This window comes from Pectinophora gossypiella, chromosome 13, assembly GCF_024362695.1.
Source record: "Pectinophora gossypiella chromosome 13, ilPecGoss1.1, whole genome shotgun sequence".
Classification (NCBI taxonomy): Eukaryota; Metazoa; Arthropoda; class Insecta; order Lepidoptera; family Gelechiidae; genus Pectinophora; species Pectinophora gossypiella.
The window spans coordinates 9,484,083-9,504,286 of NC_065416.1; the positions used below are offsets into that span (position 1 = coordinate 9,484,083).

General features: G+C 40.5%; 1 protein-coding gene across 11 annotated transcripts in view; it reads right to left on the bottom strand.

Moving 5' to 3' along the window:
• Nucleotides 1-20,204, bottom strand: part of LOC126371972 (kazrin) — a 166,301-nt gene that overhangs the window by 24,406 nt on the left and 121,691 nt on the right. For 8 of the 11 annotated variants that reach the window (XR_007567106.1, XM_050017454.1, XM_050017455.1 and 5 more), the window contains 6 exons: nt 19,069-19,190; nt 16,535-16,700; nt 8,936-9,063; nt 8,056-8,232; nt 4,877-5,018; nt 4,775-4,804 (listed from right to left, as the gene is read on the bottom strand). Coding sequence is in view for 10 of the 11 variants with exons in the window: in XM_050017454.1 (XP_049873411.1) it covers nt 4,775-4,804; nt 4,877-5,018; nt 8,056-8,232; nt 8,936-9,063; nt 16,535-16,700; nt 19,069-19,190 (765 nt within the window). In the remaining variant the exon portion in view is untranslated. The remainder of the gene's footprint in view (nt 1-4,774; nt 4,805-4,876; nt 5,019-8,055; nt 8,233-8,935; nt 9,064-16,534; nt 16,701-19,068; nt 19,191-20,204) is intronic. The other 3 variants (XM_050017458.1, XM_050017457.1, XM_050017460.1) reach the window with 2 other exon arrangements.

The following is a 20,204-nucleotide window of genomic DNA, read 5'->3' on the forward strand; positions in this document are numbered from 1 at the left end:
AGCGGTTGAGCTAGGTTTACCTCACCCTCCCTCGGTCTTACTTTAGTCTTCAATCGTATCGGTGTCAGACGTCGCACACACAGATGCGCGTGTACGATAACGTCAATGTGTGGTGTCTGTGTAAAACGAGGTGTTTTGTATGAAGTGACCGGGGTGTGCTCATTGTAAAGTTTAGTTCTAATTTAATGATGACTTTCTATTCTCATCAAATAAACATAGCATAGTCATTATTCAGGAGGAGACACGTAATATATAATTTGCGCAGAATAATTAAATATAGGTACGACACAAGTCGTTATGTGGGATGAATTAAACAAAAGTTCGCAGCACAAAAGTTAGGTATTCCATCACAAATTTGTGACACTTTGAGTTTGTAACAATTTTGAGCAGAATGGTAGCATTTAAGTAAATTAAGGGCGTTTACACATCCACACGATGACGTGAAATTAACATCACCAATCAACATGTAAGTATTATGATTATTTTTTTCAGGGAACTTTTCAATATAAGTACAGATGGCACTGTACAGTTTTTTCTTCGTTTAACCTTGGATAACTGACATTTCATCTTTGTTTCTGGGTATCAACGATGTCCCTTTTTATTACACCTAGACACAATTATATCTTCCACCCATTATTATTCTGATCATAATAAGGGGAAGCAATAAAGGTAGCAACATAATTTAAATATATAAAAGGAGAAACTGACTGACTGACATAGCAACGCACAGCCTAAACGGCTACACGTAAGCACTTTAAATTTGGAAGGGACGTAGCTTAGGTACCGTAGAGGTGCACTAAGAAACGAATTCCCGGAATTCCTACGGGAACGGGAATTAGCGGGAAAATCCTTTTGTATGAAAAATCTAAACCGCTTAAGTTAGAGGCTTGAAATTTGGCATGCAGGTACCTTAGTTAACTTAAAGCTTAGTTCCAACAGGATATTGCAAAATTCCCACGGAAACGGGAGCTAGCGGGAAAAAACATTTGTATGAAAAAATCGAAACCGCGTAAGATAGATGTTTTCAATGTAACATGCATGCATACCTTAGTAAATATAAAGTTTAGTTATGGCTGTATTTTTAAAAATGGGAGTTAGCGGGAAAAAAATTGTATGAAAAAGTCTAAAGTGCATAAGTTAGATGCTTGAAATTTGATATGCACTCCCACACACACAAAGATCTCTCTTTTATAACACGCCACGCGGACGAAGTCGCGGGCAAAAGCTAGTTCTGTATATAATGTGATTAATTACATTGTATTTTGGTACGTAATTCTCATGTTCAAACTGAACAACGCCATCTATATTGTTTCTGGTGAACGTAGCCTGGAAAGTCCGTCATTAACAGCCTGTCTAAGTGCATGCTATTACTCAGCTTTCTAATATCAACTAAAGCATACTTCACTTTAATTAGTTCAAGGTAGACAATTATTAGATTCGAAGCAATTTGTGCAATTAATTTTCAAAATTATATTAACTCGAATAAGTACCTATCGAACCTAGAATTATATTAAAACGGGTCGCAAATATGCTTACTTAATTAATCGTCATTTCACAAAATTGCATCTAGTGGTGTACTCTACTGAACGACTTTCGATAAAACACATACCAAGTGAAATGCATGTATTGACGTGAACACACGATCAAACGTCAATAGATCATCAGTCATTTTACCAAACTTGTTTGTCAAACGTGCGAGTAGATTAATTAGCCTTGGTAGCAATATGATATGATACACGGCTACGAAACGACACAGTACGTACCGTACGGTATGGTACAGCTTTGAAATATACTACTCGTACGTGCGTGGGTGTGAGCGTGGCTCTTAAATTTGTTTTCTCCCTAGCATTATCCCGTTTTTACAAGGTCCGCTTACCTAACCTGAAAATTTGACAGGTACAGTTTTTTACAGAAGCGACTGCCTGTCTATCCTTCCAACCTGCGAAGCGAAAACGATCCCAATACAGGTTAGGTCACAACAAATATGCATTTCTCGCCAACGTGGGTTTCCTCACGATGTTTTCCATCAGCGCTGAACACGTGATAAACGTTTAGGATCCAAACACGAATTCGAAAAGAAATTCAATTATCTTTGGTTTAGGCCTGAGCTGGATTCAAACCTGTGGCCTTAAAGTGAGAGGCAGCGTTTTACCAACTAGGCTACCACGGCTCTTAAATTAGTGATGTGCAATATGATGACGTATACAACACTATACATCATCGTATCAGTCAATGTCCATCGTTATGTCCACACCTTAACACGAATTTATAATTCAACAGTTCATTATTTAAATTAAACTGCCGACAGAGTTTAATTTACGTCACAAAGTAACCTATGTATACCTCTATATTATTATATTATGTACGGTAGATAGTCGGTTGATCTTGCTTATTAGAACAATCAATTTGTTAGCGTAACTATATCACTGTATATAACATTTGAACTATAATCTCAGTTTGCTCGTTAATGAGTCGAGTCTTAGGTGATACAATATATGTTATATACACTTCTCATCAAAAAAATCGAAACACTTCCGTTTTCATTGTTTCTGTCCGAATTTAACACAAAAAAGAATTCATACGATGAAAAAAAATACATAAATGTATAGCTGGCAGTTTGGCCATTACAGTAATAAGCGAAAATTCTAAATTCAAAATTAGAATTTCATTTGTTTATCTTATAAACGAAATTAATCACTGTTTTGAGACAAATGTGTGTTTAGGGTTGGAGTACATTTAGCGTTTAAAAACTAAAAATTGGCGCCTATCCTTAAACTTTTTGTTTTTTATTTCAATACTGTGACTTTGGGACGTCTGAAAAAAGGTTTTTTTTTCTAAAACGTATGGATACTTCGCCCACAGAAGCCGCCCAAGTTGTGGCATTGCTGGATTCTGGCCTTAGTCAGCGTGTTGTGGCTGCAAGACTGCATTTAAGCCTGTCATCTGTTCATAGAGTCTATAAACGTTATCGGGAGACTGGTTTGTTCACGCGCCGTTCAGGATCTGGCAGGAATCGGGTCACTTCTGAGCGAGATGATCGATTTATTGTAACAACTTCTTTAAGAAATCGACGCCTTAACGCTTTTCAACTGCAGCAGCGGCTTCGTGTTGTACGAAGGGTGGCTGTAAGTGACTCTACAATTAGAAGAAGGTTGAAAGATCGTGGACTGGTACCGCATAAGCCAGCAAATGGGCCGAAATTAACTGCAGACCATCGAAGAGCGCGCCTTAACTTTGCACGTGAGCACCTAAATTGGTCATACCTACAGTGGAGCAAAGTTCTCTTTTCTGATGAGTGTAAAATTATGCTGTATGGTAACGACGGAAGGAACAAGGTCTACAGAAGATACGGAGAACGCTATGCACAATGCTGCATTGAAGAAAAGGTCAGCTATGGTGGCGGTTCGTGGACGGTTTGGGGAGGAATCAGCGCCGACGGTAAGACAGAGCTTGCTTTCGTGTCTGGGCCACGTCTGCCTGCACTAAACTGTCATCGGTACGTCGAAGAGTGTCTCGAGCCTCATGTGATGCCCTATGCACATTTTATTGGCAACGGCTTCATATTCATGCACGACAATGCTAGGGCTCACACCGCGGGCGTCGTACGAGATTATCTTAACGAAGTCGATATCTCTATTATGGAATGGCCAGCAAGAAGCCCGGACATGAATCCCATTGAACATCTGTGGGATGAATTAAAGAGACGAATTCGAGCAAGAGATCCTGCCCCAGAAACACTTAGCCAGCTGCAAGATGCAATCCAAGAGGAATGGGACAATATACCACAGCATGTGATCGTGACTCTCATCCGATCGATGAAGAACCGTATGGAAGCAGTAATTAGAGCTCGGGGAGGGAATACAAGTTATTAAATAAACGTTTTTTAGCTTTTTTTTCATTTACGTGTGTTGTTTTATCCATTTCCTTTATACTCCATACGGAATAAAAATGACTCATTTAACAAAATACGAAACCTATGAAAAATTCATTTAAATTTAGAACATTAACATTAAGATTTGATAAGCTCATATTACTCACTATTAAACGACATTTAACATTTATTCCTAAATGTACACATTTTTCTGATAATCCTGACAAAACGTAAACTTGCAAGGTGTTTCGATTTTTTTGATGAGAAGTGTATCTTTATGCTGGTTGTTATATTTGGCGTCTGCTTAATATCAGCAAATTCGTTTAACTACACCAGTAGCAAAATTAATTTAGTTCAAGGTATGAGCGTTTCAGAGTAATTAGAACAACGAAAACAAAGGACTGAAAAGAAACTAAGTATACTTGAAATAAGTAAGGAGAGACTTCTGACTTGAAACTTATTTATTTTGTAATTATAATACAATACGGAAACAATTTAGCACCGGACGAACGTGAGAAGAGCCTATAAGAACTCTGTGTCAAATACCCCAACACGACGCGTTGCTATAATATTAGCGGCAGGCGTTCATATTTCCATCTCCGGTACGCAGACGCTTGATAGTCAACCCCATTGCTGTGATGAAATCTTCGTGCTGCGGTCGATGTAAGGATATCGACTACCATGTCTCGAGTACATCGTATATCCAAAATCATTTACTTTTCCAATCAAATACTTCTCAGGATTGTAGGAAAAATTAAAACAAAGACCCATTACCAAAATCGGCCTCATACAATGTAAAATAAATATTATATTTTATGAATACTCACAACATATTGTGATAATCATATTTTGTTATTTACCTACCTACAATTTCTTAAGCCTGCAGTTGAATAACATGCTTACCGTCAGGTGAGAGTGTAGACAAGCAGGAACCTAAAATAAAGAAAAAGAGCTGTGGGCTGTGGGTGACTAGTATGGTGTTGGTGTAAACTTGAAGTATATTACCTCTGACTCCCGAGTCGGCGCTGCAGCTACCACGGTCGCCGACGAGCCCCGCTGGCCCAAGCATCATCGGAGGGCCGAGCCCTAGCGACGCCACGCTCTCACCTTCAGATAGGCAGCCAGTCGCTTGAAGCTGTCTTCGAACCTGCGAGGAGAAATTGTTATTAAACTACTTTTTTGCATACATATAAACAGTGTTTAACGTGCATCCGGATCCGGAAGTACGTGATCCGGTAGTCCCGGTTTCAATCCCGGTGGGGACACATCACGGAAATCACTTTGTGATCCCTAGTTTGGTCATAGGACATTACAGGCTGATTGTCCGAAAGAAAGATGATCCGTGCTTCAGAAGGCACGTCAAGCCGTTGGTCTCAGTTACTTCTTACTGATGTAAGTTAGTAGTCGTTACATGAGCCATGTCAGGGGCCTTTGGCGGCTCAATAGTAACCCTGACACCAGGGTTGATGGAGTTGGTAATCCACCTCACAACCCACACTGTAGAAAAAGAAATAGTAGTGGATAGATAGTATACGAGTAGATATATGCAATTGCAACATTAAGCAATTGCTCTCGCCATTTTGAGGCTAATCTATTTCAACACAGTAGGTAATCTTGATACATTTAGTTGTCAAGGTCAAAACTTGAGGCTTTGACAGTGTAGGTAAACTATCTTTATGATTTATGTTCTGTTATAGAAACAAATAGTACGAAGATTAAATGTAGTAAGTACTAAGTTTGTAAAGTTATTAGTGCTACTGAATAGCTTTAAACTTGAGCTTGTTTGAGCCCCGACACCTTATATACCACATACTAACTTTGTATATATAGCCGTGCCGTGTTACTGTAAACTTAATTTATGTACTAAGTACACCAACTCGTGTCTACGCATTTAAATGTTGTAGTAAAATATACTAAAATTTCCCTAAACCTAATTTTCGGCATACTTAGCACCGGAATGGAACGCCTGTCAAACATTAACCAAAACTCCACTTTATTACTATTACGTATCATTAATTTCACCAAATTGTGCCCATTCTAAGGCTCAATTAATTCGAGTGCGTCAATTTGAACGGGATTTGCCCTCTCAAATAAGCCAGCTGTTCTACAACCCTCATACCGCACTAACGAGATTATAGTGTAAACCTTACTTTTACTAATAAAACGCAAAGGGAACCTAATCTAATTATCTCAGCCTATAAAACCTTCTCTCCTATGTTTCCAAAGTATATAAAATTGAAATTTCAATTATGCAAAACCTTAAAAGCATTTTCGCAAGGGATCACTTTTGGAAGCCAATGAGCTTAGATACTTTATGTTGGAATATTTTTGCAACAAAGTGTAAACAAATTCCTGTGAAAAATTTGCTTGATTTTATGAGTAAGTAAGTAATAAAAGTTCAAATTGGGTTTAGCCTGCTGGAGCAGTTTTAGGGAAACGTTTAATTTTCTCGTCGATTTAGTTGAGAGAGCAATTTGAAATGGTAATTAACAGCGCGGTGATGGATGGCGCACTCCGTATTCATCATAAAACTGGCTTATTTACACCCCCGCTACTTCTTTGTTCACACAGTTCATCAATAATAATCCTTTGTTTACTGCCCACGCGAGTAATCTCGGCTTAGATGGATCGCTAGGGATTTTGTACCGTTCTTGTTGCAAACAGCGTCGCTCTGCTGTTAAATAATACAAAGAGTTTGTCTATAACTATCTCACAATAAGGTGAGAGAGAGGTGAGTTCTGTTACGTGCTACTCATCCTATGATGAATGTACTTGTAATGTAGTTATATTTTATGCGAGCGGTTACACGGCTTCGTCATGTTTAATTGAATATGTAAATGAAGTATTTACTGCTCTGCGCGACACAGCTGCTCATTTCATGCATTCAATGTGGTATTCTGTAATTTCTCGTTTGATTTTTTCATTCTGCACGCAACGCGAACTCTGGTAAAGTGTAGTGTAATGTAGGTGTATGATAACGTAGATACAATATCTTCAAGGGAACATTGTGACCTTGTTATCTGAGCTTAATGGCATGAGAAGAGCTTTCTTCATGTTTTTTTTTTTGTTGAAAATGTGTCATTGAGCACCTTTAAGAACGTTAGAAAGAATCAGCTACAATGTAAGAGAATGTCAAATACTTTAAGTCCGTCTGTCTTGCAAACTTTGACGGCTATTAACTACGTTTATTTCATATTAAGAGTAGTTGTTTTAGCGTGTTTCTAAAAGCCTATTAAATGGGGCAGTTTAAAAATACTGTCAGGGTCCATGACCTCATGTGTTTATTATTCTTTGACGAAGTTGTAACAACTGTAAGCATTTTGGTCAAATTCTCACTTAGACTTGCAATATTATTTTTTGTGGCGTATGTATTAGTCATCTCTAATTTAAGAGCCACGCTCTTGTCGGTGCAGCATTCTTCAAGCTACTTTTTAGAGAAAAATAGGACAGTGTGTTCCCTCTTGCCTTCCGCCCCGCAGTACTCTGTCTGACGCGAGTAGGATGGCGCCCAGAGTAGTCTATTTCAAAGTCGTACTAGGACTCCTGTCCTCCGCCTCTGAATAGTACTGACAGTTACGGCCGCCCTCTGTCAGGTTCCTGGTTACAATCCCTGTGACTCGCTTCTTCCGTCCCACATTGCCACCTCCGCCTCTGCAACCGTTGAGGTCTTCATCCTCAACAATACGTTAGCACATACGTTTATGTGGAGGTGTGTACCCCCTTCGACCGCCATCACTACCGAAAAATTGTGGGATGGGACATGAAGGAAACAATTATGTTTGTTTACCTTTGTTTATTTAAAACGTTTTATAATTTTGTACGTTTTCCCTTTTTCAAACAACCGTCCGCCATTTCCCTGTCATTCCGCAATCCTCTCTTCTTTCTCTCTTTCACACACCTTTGCGTTACGTTTCATTCGCTTTTTTTTGACGTGACTTATTGTAGATTTGCTGTAGATGGCATTAACTACTTGGCCGGACAAATGGGGAGCGCTGAAGGTTCTCACCCGGTACAACGATTAAGACAACATGCCTGAGGGTGCCCAGTTGTGCGGGAACCTCGGCTCAGGGCGTCGTCTGAGAGGAAAAGACCGTAGTGGGTTGATAGCGATAAGCGCTGAATGAGGGAAATCGTCGATTACGCCGGCGGGGTCGGTATCGGGGATTTCATTCAGCCTACGTTACCTCAAACAGTTGTTCCCGCGCATATCTGAGCTGAGTGTCGCGGGCGCTGAGTGCGGCGGCCAGCTGCAACGAGCGCTCGGCTTCGTCCCGCGCGTGTCTCAGCAATGCCGCCCGCTCCCGTTCGCGCTCAGCACGCTCCGCGCCCAGCGCTGACGACGCGCCGCCCCTCGATCGCATCTACACAAATACACTTCATGGTTAACACTCTTAAAGTTTCTAAGGCATCACGATATAATAAGGAGAAATGTTCCCAAATTGCGTTTTCTCGCCATTTTAAAAGATATATGCTACCTCACCCATGTAGCATGCCTGCTAGCATGTCGCATCGATCAAATCAAATATAAATGAATCAATACAATTGGTTCATTCCTACCTCACCTAACCAATAATTCGCTGCAAATGACATTAACTAATTGACCGGACAAATGGGGAGCGCTAAGGGCTCTCATCCGGTAACATTTCGTTTCGTATGGGGTTTAGTAGGTAACCTTACTGACTGAAAGACTTGAAAGTAGCTTTTGTTGATTAGTTATCCAAAGTTGCTTCATTTTACAAAACAAACTTCAGATAATCTTCATTACATTTGCATTAAACAACTAGGCGACGTAACAAACGTGTTTCAAAATAATGTAAATAGAAAATCGTAGAATGATAATCGAGTTTGTCGCTGACCTACTTCTTCGAGGAGGGAAATTGAATTTTAATATTATAATGGCTGCTATTTAATATTAATATTGGAAGAAAAATGAGCTAAGTAGGTCTTATCTTCCATTTGGTAAGAAAATTGAAAACTTTTGTGTGAAAATGGAATATATTTGTAAGTTGTTAAAGTACCTAATAATGTTGTGCAAATAAAGAAACAATACTCGTATATAAGTACCAGCTCGTAATTTCTGATGAAGTCTCGGAGCTCTTTCTCCTTATCTTCAAGGGTGGCGTACAGTTGCTTCATTTGGTTGAGCAAGTCGAACCTCTCCGCTTTCAATCTTTTCTTATCCGCTTTCAGAGCTGCGGACAAAAGTAACATTATATAGAGATATTTTTTATTACTTTTCCCTAGAATTACTTCCATAACATAACATAAACAGCCTATAAACGTCCCACTGCTGGGCACAGGCTTCCCCTCAATCAACCGGATGGGGTATGGAGCATACTCCACCACGCTGCTCCAATGCGGGTTGGTGGAGGTATTATTACGGCTAATCGCCGGGACCAACGGCTTAACGTGCCCTCCGAAGCACGGAATCATCTTACTTTTTCGGACAATCAGGTGATTCAAGCCTGAAAAGTCCTTACCAAACAAAGGCCAGTCTCACAAAGCGATTTCGACAATGTCCCCATCGGGAATCGAACCCGGACCTCCAGATCGTGAGCCTAACGCTCTATCCACACTAGACCACAGAGGCTGTGGCTGCCTAGAATTACTTAATTTTTATTTATTTATTATTTATTTATTTTTCATTTTGAATGATGCCGTTAAACCACAGAGATTTGTCTCGGCACCCATATAATGTCTACACAATAGAAGCGCACCTCCAATATATTTATAGATATCCCTGTGTCGGCGGTAGCCCCTGGCGGTTCGAAATTCCCCATATGTTGTGCGACGTCGCTTTCTAGTTCGTCCTTTGTCGACCCGTTTCAATGTAGCCCCGAACCCGGACAAATATACGTTCGCAACCAATGATGTGCTTTTTCCGTGAATGTTCCCACTTCGGGAACGTTCCCGGCAGTAAAAAAGCGCAAAACTTATGTAAAAGGGTGAATATCAAAATTTGCCAAGTTTGGTTGTCGGGGTTTCTTCTCGTCGCGGGCGAAGCCCGCGGCGGGGAGACATCCTCGGGGCTCGCGCTCGCCGCTCGCAAAAACGGGCGTGTCACGGGGTTTGGGACACGGCGGGCGATGAACGCCCGGGGGGGAGAGGACTGCTTCCACTGCCACTGGGAGCGTCAACTCATCCCCCGGGGGATGGCCACGATCCTAACTACTCGACGGGGAGTAGTGGATGTGGGCAGCCCCAGTCCAGTCCGGTTGGTGCTTCAGTGCCCACCGGTGAGTTGGCCCAGCAGTGATGTCAGGCCTCCCACGATGATGGGCACTGGGTCAGTCCGTGTGCGGATGGCCGCCAGGATGTCGTGGAGCAGTTGCATTGACTGCTCTAGTACTTCCAGCTTCTCGCTGGAGGGAGCTGGGGGTGCCTCCGCTTGGGGCCTCGCCTTCTTCCCCCTGGGAGGGGCGGCGGCTGCTGTCTCTGTTGTCGTAGAAGGCTGCGGCGGGAGCCAAGTTTGGTGGCGAAATTTCATATTATTTTTTCGTGAAAAATTGGATGAAAAACGATGAAAAAGGATAGTTCTAGCTACGAGGTAACTTGTTCCTCGTAGCTAACCTTAGAACCTTAGAACTATCCTTTTTCATCCAATTTTTCACGAAAAAATAATATGAAAGTTCGCCACCAAACTTGACATTTTTATATTCACCCAAAAAGAGTTTTATTACCTCTCCCTTAGGTAGATACGATCAGTATATGAGAAAGAACAATTTGAAAAAGAAAAGCAGCCAGCGTCCTTACTATCAAAGAGTTTTTACAACGGGAACATTCCCAGTTTGGGAAAATTCCCGGGAACGACACATCACTGTTCGCAACGTCTGATACAAAAATATCACCCATCAGGTTCTGTTCTACATTTTATAGGGTTCCCACAGCAAGTTTCTCAGCGTATTGAAGTAATATTTCTATTCGATTCTCGTGCCAACGTTATTGCGATGCATCATCATCACCAGCCCATTAACGTCCCCACTGCTGGGGCACGGGCCTTCCCTATGGATGGATAGGGAGATCGGGCCTTAAACCACCACGCGGGCCCAGTGCGGATTGATGGTTATTAACGACTGCTAACGCAGCCGGGACCAACGGCTTAACGTGCCTTCCAAAGCACGGAGGAGCTCGAGATGAAAACTTTTTTTGTGGTCACCCATCCTATGACCGGCCTTTGCGAAAGTTGCTTAACTTCAACAATCGCAGACCGAGCGCGTTTCCGCTGCGCCACCGAGCTCCTCCATTGCGATGCATACAACAATACATTGACACTTGCTGAGACAACTTTTTACAGCAAATCGAGTATTTATTCAAAATGTTTTGTTTGTTCTTGCTTCTTGGGGTTGCCTCATAACTTTATACTGCTTGAAAACAAGAAATAAACACTTTTTATTTTTTTTATTTTTTTTTTATGTTGCGACTTACATAGGTAAACGAGCAGCGAGAAGAAGGGAGCAAAGCAACTTATGATTTAGTTGTTTCAAATCTTGTTTTTTCTAATGTGACTTACCAAATGTATTTTTCTATATTAATTTGTATAGTCCACAATTCAATAGTAATGTAGCGATCTTTACTACTAGGGGGTTAAAATGGTTACATCGAAGCAATTCATCTAAGAAAGCAATATTGCAATTTGACATTTGCGCATATGTAACAAATATCTAATAGCAATATTGCTAGACTGTAAGTCTGAATGTTATGGCATGTACCAACCTACAAAAAATATATGGGTATCTTATCGAATCGATAATTGGAATCTTGTAAACAAGCCTGATTGATTGTGAGGAAATGACGGAATAACAAGATAAGTAGACGGTAGTCAGTAGCTTTGATGTTTTTTGCATTATTTATTTATTTATTGAGGAAAGCTAACAGCACGGAACCTTAAAAACGTACAGTCATGAGCAATATCATTTACCCACTTTAGAACCCTGTCGCACTATCTTATATTTGACATTTAATGAGACTTACGGTTTAATTTGACAAAAAACTTAATGTGACATGGTTTCAAAGTGTATACATATTAGTAGTAGTACTCGTGACTGTACAAACATAAGCTTGAATGAGGCCAATTTACTTCCACATATAGAACCAAATTAAAAGAGACTTAGGTAACTTACATAATTAAATACTGAAATTAAATACTCGCTGCTGAGATTGCCAATATCAAATTCTGTTGGTAAATTTCGATATTAGATGATCTCTACCTTCGGCCTTAACAAACTATAGACAGAACACCTTTGTATGGCGAGAGTGTAATAATTTCAATAAACTTTGTAAGGAAGTTGATTAACACCGGTTTTGCAGCGGCAAGGAGATTACTCAGTCAAGGGTTTTTTGACACCTAATCTTCTTTTTATATTCTCTCTTTTAACTTTAACTTACCTGTGCACAACTCTCTGCTATCATAGTAACTAGTTTAGGGTTATCAGTGGAAACCTGTAATTATTTTCAACTGTTATGTTTTTTGCCTACTTTCTGTATTTTATAACTGTTGGTTTTCCTTAAATAAAATAAATAAATAAATAAGATGTTTTTGATGGTTTATAAACTAGAGTTAAATACATCAATGATTGTCATCACACACATTACGAACATATACAAGTTGTTAGTGACATCGTAACGAATACTGAGGGAGATGACTAAAGCCATGATTCTGGGTTGATATCAAGTGGAATTTCCTGTAGGAAAATTCATGAATAGTGTTTTCTAAAACTATTTTCAGTTCCATACTTTTGCGACGGAAAATTCCACTTGATATCAACTCGGAATCATGGCCTGAATTATTCCTCAAAGTTCTCGTTACGATGTCACTAACACACTGTATACACGTGCATGACGTACTGCATCTAATCATGCTGCTAATCATCGTACTAATTAATTTATTAAAGGAAGTTCTTGTGCAGCATACGTACAAGTAGACAAGGTCCAATTCAATAGAGCGTTATGTATCTATCTTGACAAATCATCGATACTTGTCTTGTTGTTGATCGATATTTCGTGTGTGCGTTTACTTTTGATGTGATGTCATTATAATGTATATATGTATATGTAATCCGTGTCTGTGGTGTCCTAAACGCGCACCTTTCTCTTTCTTTCTTTCTTACTTGTGTAACTAAAGCTCCGGACTTAGTTATCTGCACCACAGCGTCACAGACCACAGGGTAATATAGACTAGAGCTAGTCGCGGTGGGTAATTCGCAATAGCGAGGCATGGGTATAGACAGCTTTGATCGGCGCTCCATTGAACGGGCGTACCACCGCACTGCATCGGAAGCCATGCAGGTGAATCGCACGAGTAAGTATTTACACACACTCATTAACTGCATGCACTGGTAATCATGTTGCTAGTTGATATTAATTATCAAAGGACAATTTATATACTGTTAGATGGAACAGAATCGATCCGTCTGATCATCTAATGTCGACTGATACGTCACTATGCTAATAAACGTCACAACACTGGCTTCTGAACTTTTACAGATCTAATACCGCGTATAGTTAGTACAATTTTGTGTACTTATACTGAACTTAATAACGGCCTCTATGGTCCAGCTGTTGCGCGTTGGGCTCACGATCCAGAGGTCCCGGGTTTGAATACCGATACAGGCTGATCACTTGATTGTCCAAAAGTTGATCCGTGCTTCGGAAAGCACGTTAAGGCGTGGGTACCGATTATTACTTACTGATGTAAGTACGTAGTCGTTACATGACTCATGTCAGGGGCCTATGGCCGCTCAATAATAACCCTGACCACGGTTGATGGGGTTGATAATCCACCTAACAACCCACACGATAGAAAAAGAAGAAGATTGAAATATAATCTCTTCTAATTGTACTGAACTAGACGTATACACACAGTAAAGTCTACTAAGGTGGTCAAAGGTTAGCACTCGACAGCCCCGTGATATAATGATGAGAATAAATTGTACAAAGAAGAAAGGTTAGCAGTAATTCAATCTCGCCAGGTTAACCCTTACGACAAATATAATTCGGCAACAAGCAAAAGTATTAAAAACAGAAGTATGTAAAGAATATACACACAGAATCACAGAACACAGAAGTGTGTATGTATGTTAGTAGTAGTATGTAAAGTTATGTATTTAAGTCATAATGTTCCACTGCTTCAATGCTGCAATGTGCTTCTATGCTGTTCTGGGAGCAAATAAAAAACATAGAACACGTTCAGCTGTTTGTCTTCCCGGGCATGTCGTAAAAACCGACAGAGGGATTGCGTCCTCTAACATGATGGACTAATGTTATGGGCGATAGGATGATCCCTTATCACCATAAGGTTCATCATATCCATCTTAGGACTTCGTATCAACAGTGGCTGCAAGTTGTCTTTGATTACTTGTGGCTCTGCCCACCCCATTTGGGATTACGGGCGTGAGTTTATGTATGTATGTATGTATGTTCCAAAATGTAATAACGTAAAGCAAAATTCATAACATAATAGGGTAGTTTCAAGCTAGTCAAATCAGTTACTTTTTACTAAACGTACGTCAAAACACGAAATTACTTTCGAATTTGTATGAAAAGGCAACCTGTGACGTCATAGAAAAACGTGCCACTTATTATTACATTTTTCTTTATTAAAATTCTTTAATAAGTTAAATGGAGAAAATACTACGTTTTTTGTAAACATCTGTCTTTATTTAGTAATCAGAATGTCATAATTTATCTTGGAAACTACCCAATAACAAGTCTCAGATGCGTACCTACATCGATACAAATGAGTGGATCATAAAGAGTTTGAATGGAGGGATCGCGTAATATTGAATTCTACCGGGAACCGATGGCCAGAGCTAAATTTACATCGAAATTTGTTCTGTTTTTCGCTTATTATGGCCACAATTTTGGAGGGTTGGTATTATTATAATATATATGTTAACGGCTAATACCCGAAGTGCGGCTACACCTAGTTTTAGCCGGTTAGAACTATGTGTGGCCACATACTCTTGGTTAAACCTAGTACTGGCCGATTGTTTTCGGGTAAAACTAGGTCTAGCCTTCATCATGCTGGCTACAACTAGGTCCAGACATTCCCTGTTGGATAAAACATAGATGCGTGTCCCGCCAAGCCTTCCGCCCCGCGTCACACTCTTGATTCACAGCATCTGCAGCAGCGGGGCGGAGTGGAGAGCATAGCAAGGCACGCGCCTGCAGGTTGTGAGCGTCACGTACTGCAAGTCTACTAGCGAGTGTCTCTCACAGCGTCTTGTACATATTTCCTAGGATTTGTATACAATTCCTTGATTTCATACATTTCCGGTAACATATACAAGTACACCATGTATGGTGCCTATTTCGATTTTCCTAAGGGTAATGATGTTAGTGAAAATGTCAGTGGAAGTTACTGGAGCACACCCGAGGACGTGACTTGGTTGGTGATTGCGCCCCGCGCCCCCGCACCCCCCTGCCGCTCGCAGGTACTCGTTCAGAATATTATGAGCATAGTTTATCAAAACGTCGGCTTACCCGCCCGAGTCTATCGGTATAGCGGCACTCAACAAATTGGCCAGTTTTACGATATCGGTTTATGTCGGATTATTGTTTGGCCGGTCGACGTGAGCCTCTATAATAGCTCAAAGTTATAGGCTTGTCATAAAACAACCTTAGTCCACTGACCTGAAAACAAACATGCCGTGATATTATTTCATCGATTATTCTGGCCTTCGTTTTATCATAAACTTGTTCGACACCAATGACGTTGTTCTTACATAATTACGTATTTATGATTTCCATACAAATTATAGTATCAACAACATAATGCCAGTCACTGGAAATTGACATTGATGTCTTATTATTTAGTGTCTCCATTTATCAAGGACCTTGAATAAATTACTATTTAATAGTTATGATCACTTAGCTTTTTCAGGTCACTTTTTTTTTTTTGACGTGACTTATTGTAGATTTGCCGCAGATGACATTAACTACTTGGCCGGACAAATGGGGAGCGCTGAAGGCTCTCACCCGGTACAACGTTTAAGACAACAGGCCTGAGGGTGCCCAGTTGGGCGCGAACCTCGGCTCAGGGCGTCGTCTGAGAGGAAAAATATTTGAAAGAATTCTAAAAAAATCTAAAAAAAAGACCCTAGTGGGTCGATAGCGATAAGCGCTGAATGAGGGAAATCGTCGACCACGCCGGCGGGGTCGGTATCGGGGTCACATTTTTGTGTTTCCTTATCTTTACTACCTTGGGATCTCAAAAACTAAAGTGGCTATTAGTTAAGCATGTACAAGTAAGGAACAGGCAAGACGCGAACTTGTTTGTAATATTCTGTAATTATTTATCATCTCCCTAGCGTTGTCACGTTTTCACAGGGTCCGCTTTTCTAACATGAAGATTTGACAAGTCACGTTTTTTACAGAAGCGACCGCCTATCCGCGAAGGGAAAACCAGCCCAATACAGGTCATATCAGGACCTCCGAAACGCATTTTTTCGAACTAATAATAATAAAAAAATAATAAAAAAATTATTTAGGTAAAACCTACGACACAAATATACATTTACAACATTAAAATATACACACATTAATATATAGCTGGAAAACATAAAGATATATGGGTGCCGCAGCTCCCCAAAAAATGCCAGGCAAGGCTACTTATTTCATCACACGGCTGATCCTATTTTGTAAAAAGAAGCTACTAGTACTCACAGTTAACAGCTTCTCTGGCGAGTAGCAGTTCCTTCTCGAGCTGTTGCGGGTCGACGGGCGCCGACTCTTGCGCACCGTCTCCCTTTGCGCGTTCGATCAGCGCGTTGCCCGCCTCACCACGCTCCGCGGCTGCCACCAGCAACCTCCGTACTCTTGTTAATTCCGCCTGTATGGTAGAAGGTTTTAGGATTTAATAAGCAAATAGCAGTGTTGTAGTAAATAAATAATAACATACCTATCAAAAGTTCATGACTATTGGGGTAGTCAGAGGTACGGTCACGAGCCTTAATATGTATATTGGTACCATGTCACATTAACTCTTTTTACAAATTGATCTGTAAGTCTCACTAAATGTCAAATATGTTAGTGCGAGAGAGTCCTAAAGTCGGTACATAATATTGCTCATGACTGTACATCTATCGCAAAATCTCAATCGCTTTCTGTTAGTCCACGTGATAGGTGGTGAACCGTATCACCGTCTATAAAGGTCGAGTGGTACTAGTGAAAACTGCACTAAAATAAATAATACGCTACCTACTTACATAAACAGCCTATACACGTCCCACTGCTGGGCACAAGCTTCTCCTCAATCCACGGGAGGGGGTATGGAGCATACTCCACCACGCTGCTCCAATGCGGGTTGGTTAAGGTGTTTTTACGGCTAATAGCCGGGACCAACGGCTTAACGTGACCTCCGAAGCACGGAATCATTTTACTTTTTAGGACAATCAGGTGATGCAAGCCTAAAATGTTCTTACCAAACAAAGGACAGTCTCACAAAGTGATTTCGACAATGTCCCCATCGGGAATCGAACCCGGACCTCCAGATCGTAAGCCTCTAACCACTAGACCACGGAGGCTGTTAATTAAGTTAGTTGTTACTTAAGTATCTAAGTTAATACAAATAGGTTTTATTTTTCCAAAAATAGCCTAAATTAAAAAGAAATGTCAAATGTTCCCGTAGCGGCATGTGACTCCGTATACTGTATTCGATTAAGTCAAGTCAACCCGAATATTTGAGCCAATAATTCTCGCAAGCTGATCGATCGTAAGCTTATCCAACGGTATGTGTGAGGCTCGGGATTAAAGGAGCACGCTTTTCCACTTAATACTTTGCCGTAGACGTGGTTCCGAACGCGAAGTTCCCAGGAAATTACAAGGTTAATAGAAAGAATTTCAAAACCAAAGCTACTTTGAAAGTGCCAATTTATTCGCGCTCAGCAAGTTTATACTAGAGTTTGCAATCTCGTGGTTTTACTACAAGTTTTATTACCCAGCACAACGGGGTTTTATCAACCACAGTCTGACTGTGGATGCATATTTTTCATAATTTTTAGTGTTTCTGAGACCATTTTTCAGTAGAGCCCTATTTCACTGGACACCATGGTGGCGCCACCACGGTTGCAAAAAATGTAATGTAATTAATACAACTGTTTGTAATGTAATACAACTGTTTGTATAAAGGTTACCTGGTGGGGTATCGTATGGTTGAGCAACCAATTTTGTTGCAGGTAACCGAATCCCAAGCATTTTTTCGCTGCTATTGCAACTACGGCCGCTTTTTTTTTCTTTTTTTTAAGGAGGGTTTTACCTAAAGGCATGACACGACCTCAAAATTAAGTAAGAAAATCTTAAACTAGTTTTACACTTTTCGGCTCTTAGTGCCAAAATGCACTAAATTAAATAGAACTTTAGCATCTGCCGATTCTGGAGACGCCAAAATACTATTCACAATACCGACATTGTAATTCCTAGACATACACCTTCCCCGTAACGATTCATTCCGATCACACTCCACCGTAATGTGTGTCACATCAACTACGGCCGCTTTTACACAACATTATACAGAAATAAAACACATAATAACGGGTTCTTACCGCGTTAAAACAATGTATAACATTATACAGCATACATTTTGTTGGACCATGGCGCCCCTAGTGAGATAATGCCCTAACCGTTTATAAGGTTTTACTCATAAAGCTAATTTTAACACACACAAGTATAAACTACCTACCTACGTGTAAATTTCAATCACAACAACGTATTAGCCGTTGGTCCCGGTTACTACTTACTGATGTAAGTAAGAGTCGTTACATGAGCTATCTCAGGGGCCTTTGGCAGCTCAATAGTAACCCTGACACCAGGGTTGATAAGGTTGGTACTCCACCTCACAACCCACACTATAGAAGAAGAGAAGAACAACGTATTTTGCTCACTGGATGTTTACGCATATTTTTCGATATTTTCACATCACTACTACGCCTTTAAAGTCTATTTACTATCTGAACTCAGCTTAGGTTTAGCTTACAACATACATACATAAACCCACGCCTATTTCCCACCGGGGAAAGCAAAGACTATGGAATTCCATTTGTTTCGATCCTGACATAGGTACTTCTCTTTCTTCCTCCACATTCATCAATCGTTTCATACAAGGACGCCGGTTCAGAGTAGATCGTACTGAACCTTTTCTAAGGTCATCTCCAATTTGGTCAATGTTCGTCTATGTCTGAAAAATCCAAAGTATAAGGTACCTGTAGTCGTTCGTTCTCGACTCTGAGTCGGCGGGCCAGTTGTGCTGCGGAGAGCATGCCTGGTGACGCGGGGATCTCATCAGCTCGCGACCGATCTGACCGACCTCCCGGGGATGCAGCTCCTGGTGCCAAATGAACATTGCATGAATAAATATACACTTTATTTTTAATCTGTTATATCACAAATTCCATCGCATCATTCCATAAACCACTCACGATATCGTATCGTTCACTGTGTAACTGAAAATTAGATATCAACCCCTCACGTGCAATATTATTTTTCGATAAACAAGAAAAAATGTGCCCCACATATGGGTCATGCGCGAATGAGTTTCAGATTTATTGCCTCATATGTGGTGCATACACAATGAACGTGTTAATTTGATTTACTCGGCCATAGAACACACTCTGTGTGAGCAGAGAAAACTCACAAGTTTTGGCCTGTCATGTGTCATCATTTACAATGGAATACAATGTCAGCTCTGCATACATTCTTACAATAATAAAATGCAAAAATGACAAATGCCTTCCCTAAGCACATTCAATGCTTCTAAAGAAAGCCACAACTAATATACACATAACATGTAGAGAAGGTATAAGATCATAATATAAACGCGACTAATTCAAGATATATTCTACTTCCCCAAAACTGTCTCATAATAGCTAAACTTAGTAGTTTTGCTTTGAGTTCGGCCTTATTAATATTCAGGGGCCGACGTTATACTCGTCAATTATTAGCTGGCCCCTCGGAGTATACGAAAACTTTGTAAAATGTGGGCTCCCAGCCCGCAGTCATATAAATGGAATTGGTTATGGCGACGTAAACATCGTAATAATGTAAAAGTTGTTTCAGTCACGAAAGCGTCGGCTCGCTTCGTCCAGACGAATCGATTGCTCGTGTGTAGCGGCAGGCGGCCGCAGGTGTGTGCGACGCTTGCCTCATTGTGCCGTGCCACCATGCCATCGCACCCAAACTGACGTATTGACTCAAGCAAATATTGCCTCTACAAGCACAAAATTATTCTTCTACAGACAGCCTTAATTTTGCAGAACAAATGCAGAGACGATATTAGAAATCCACCCTCACAAATAAGCACATTGAACGGTTCCCCGAGGAGAAAAAGAGTAAACAGGCG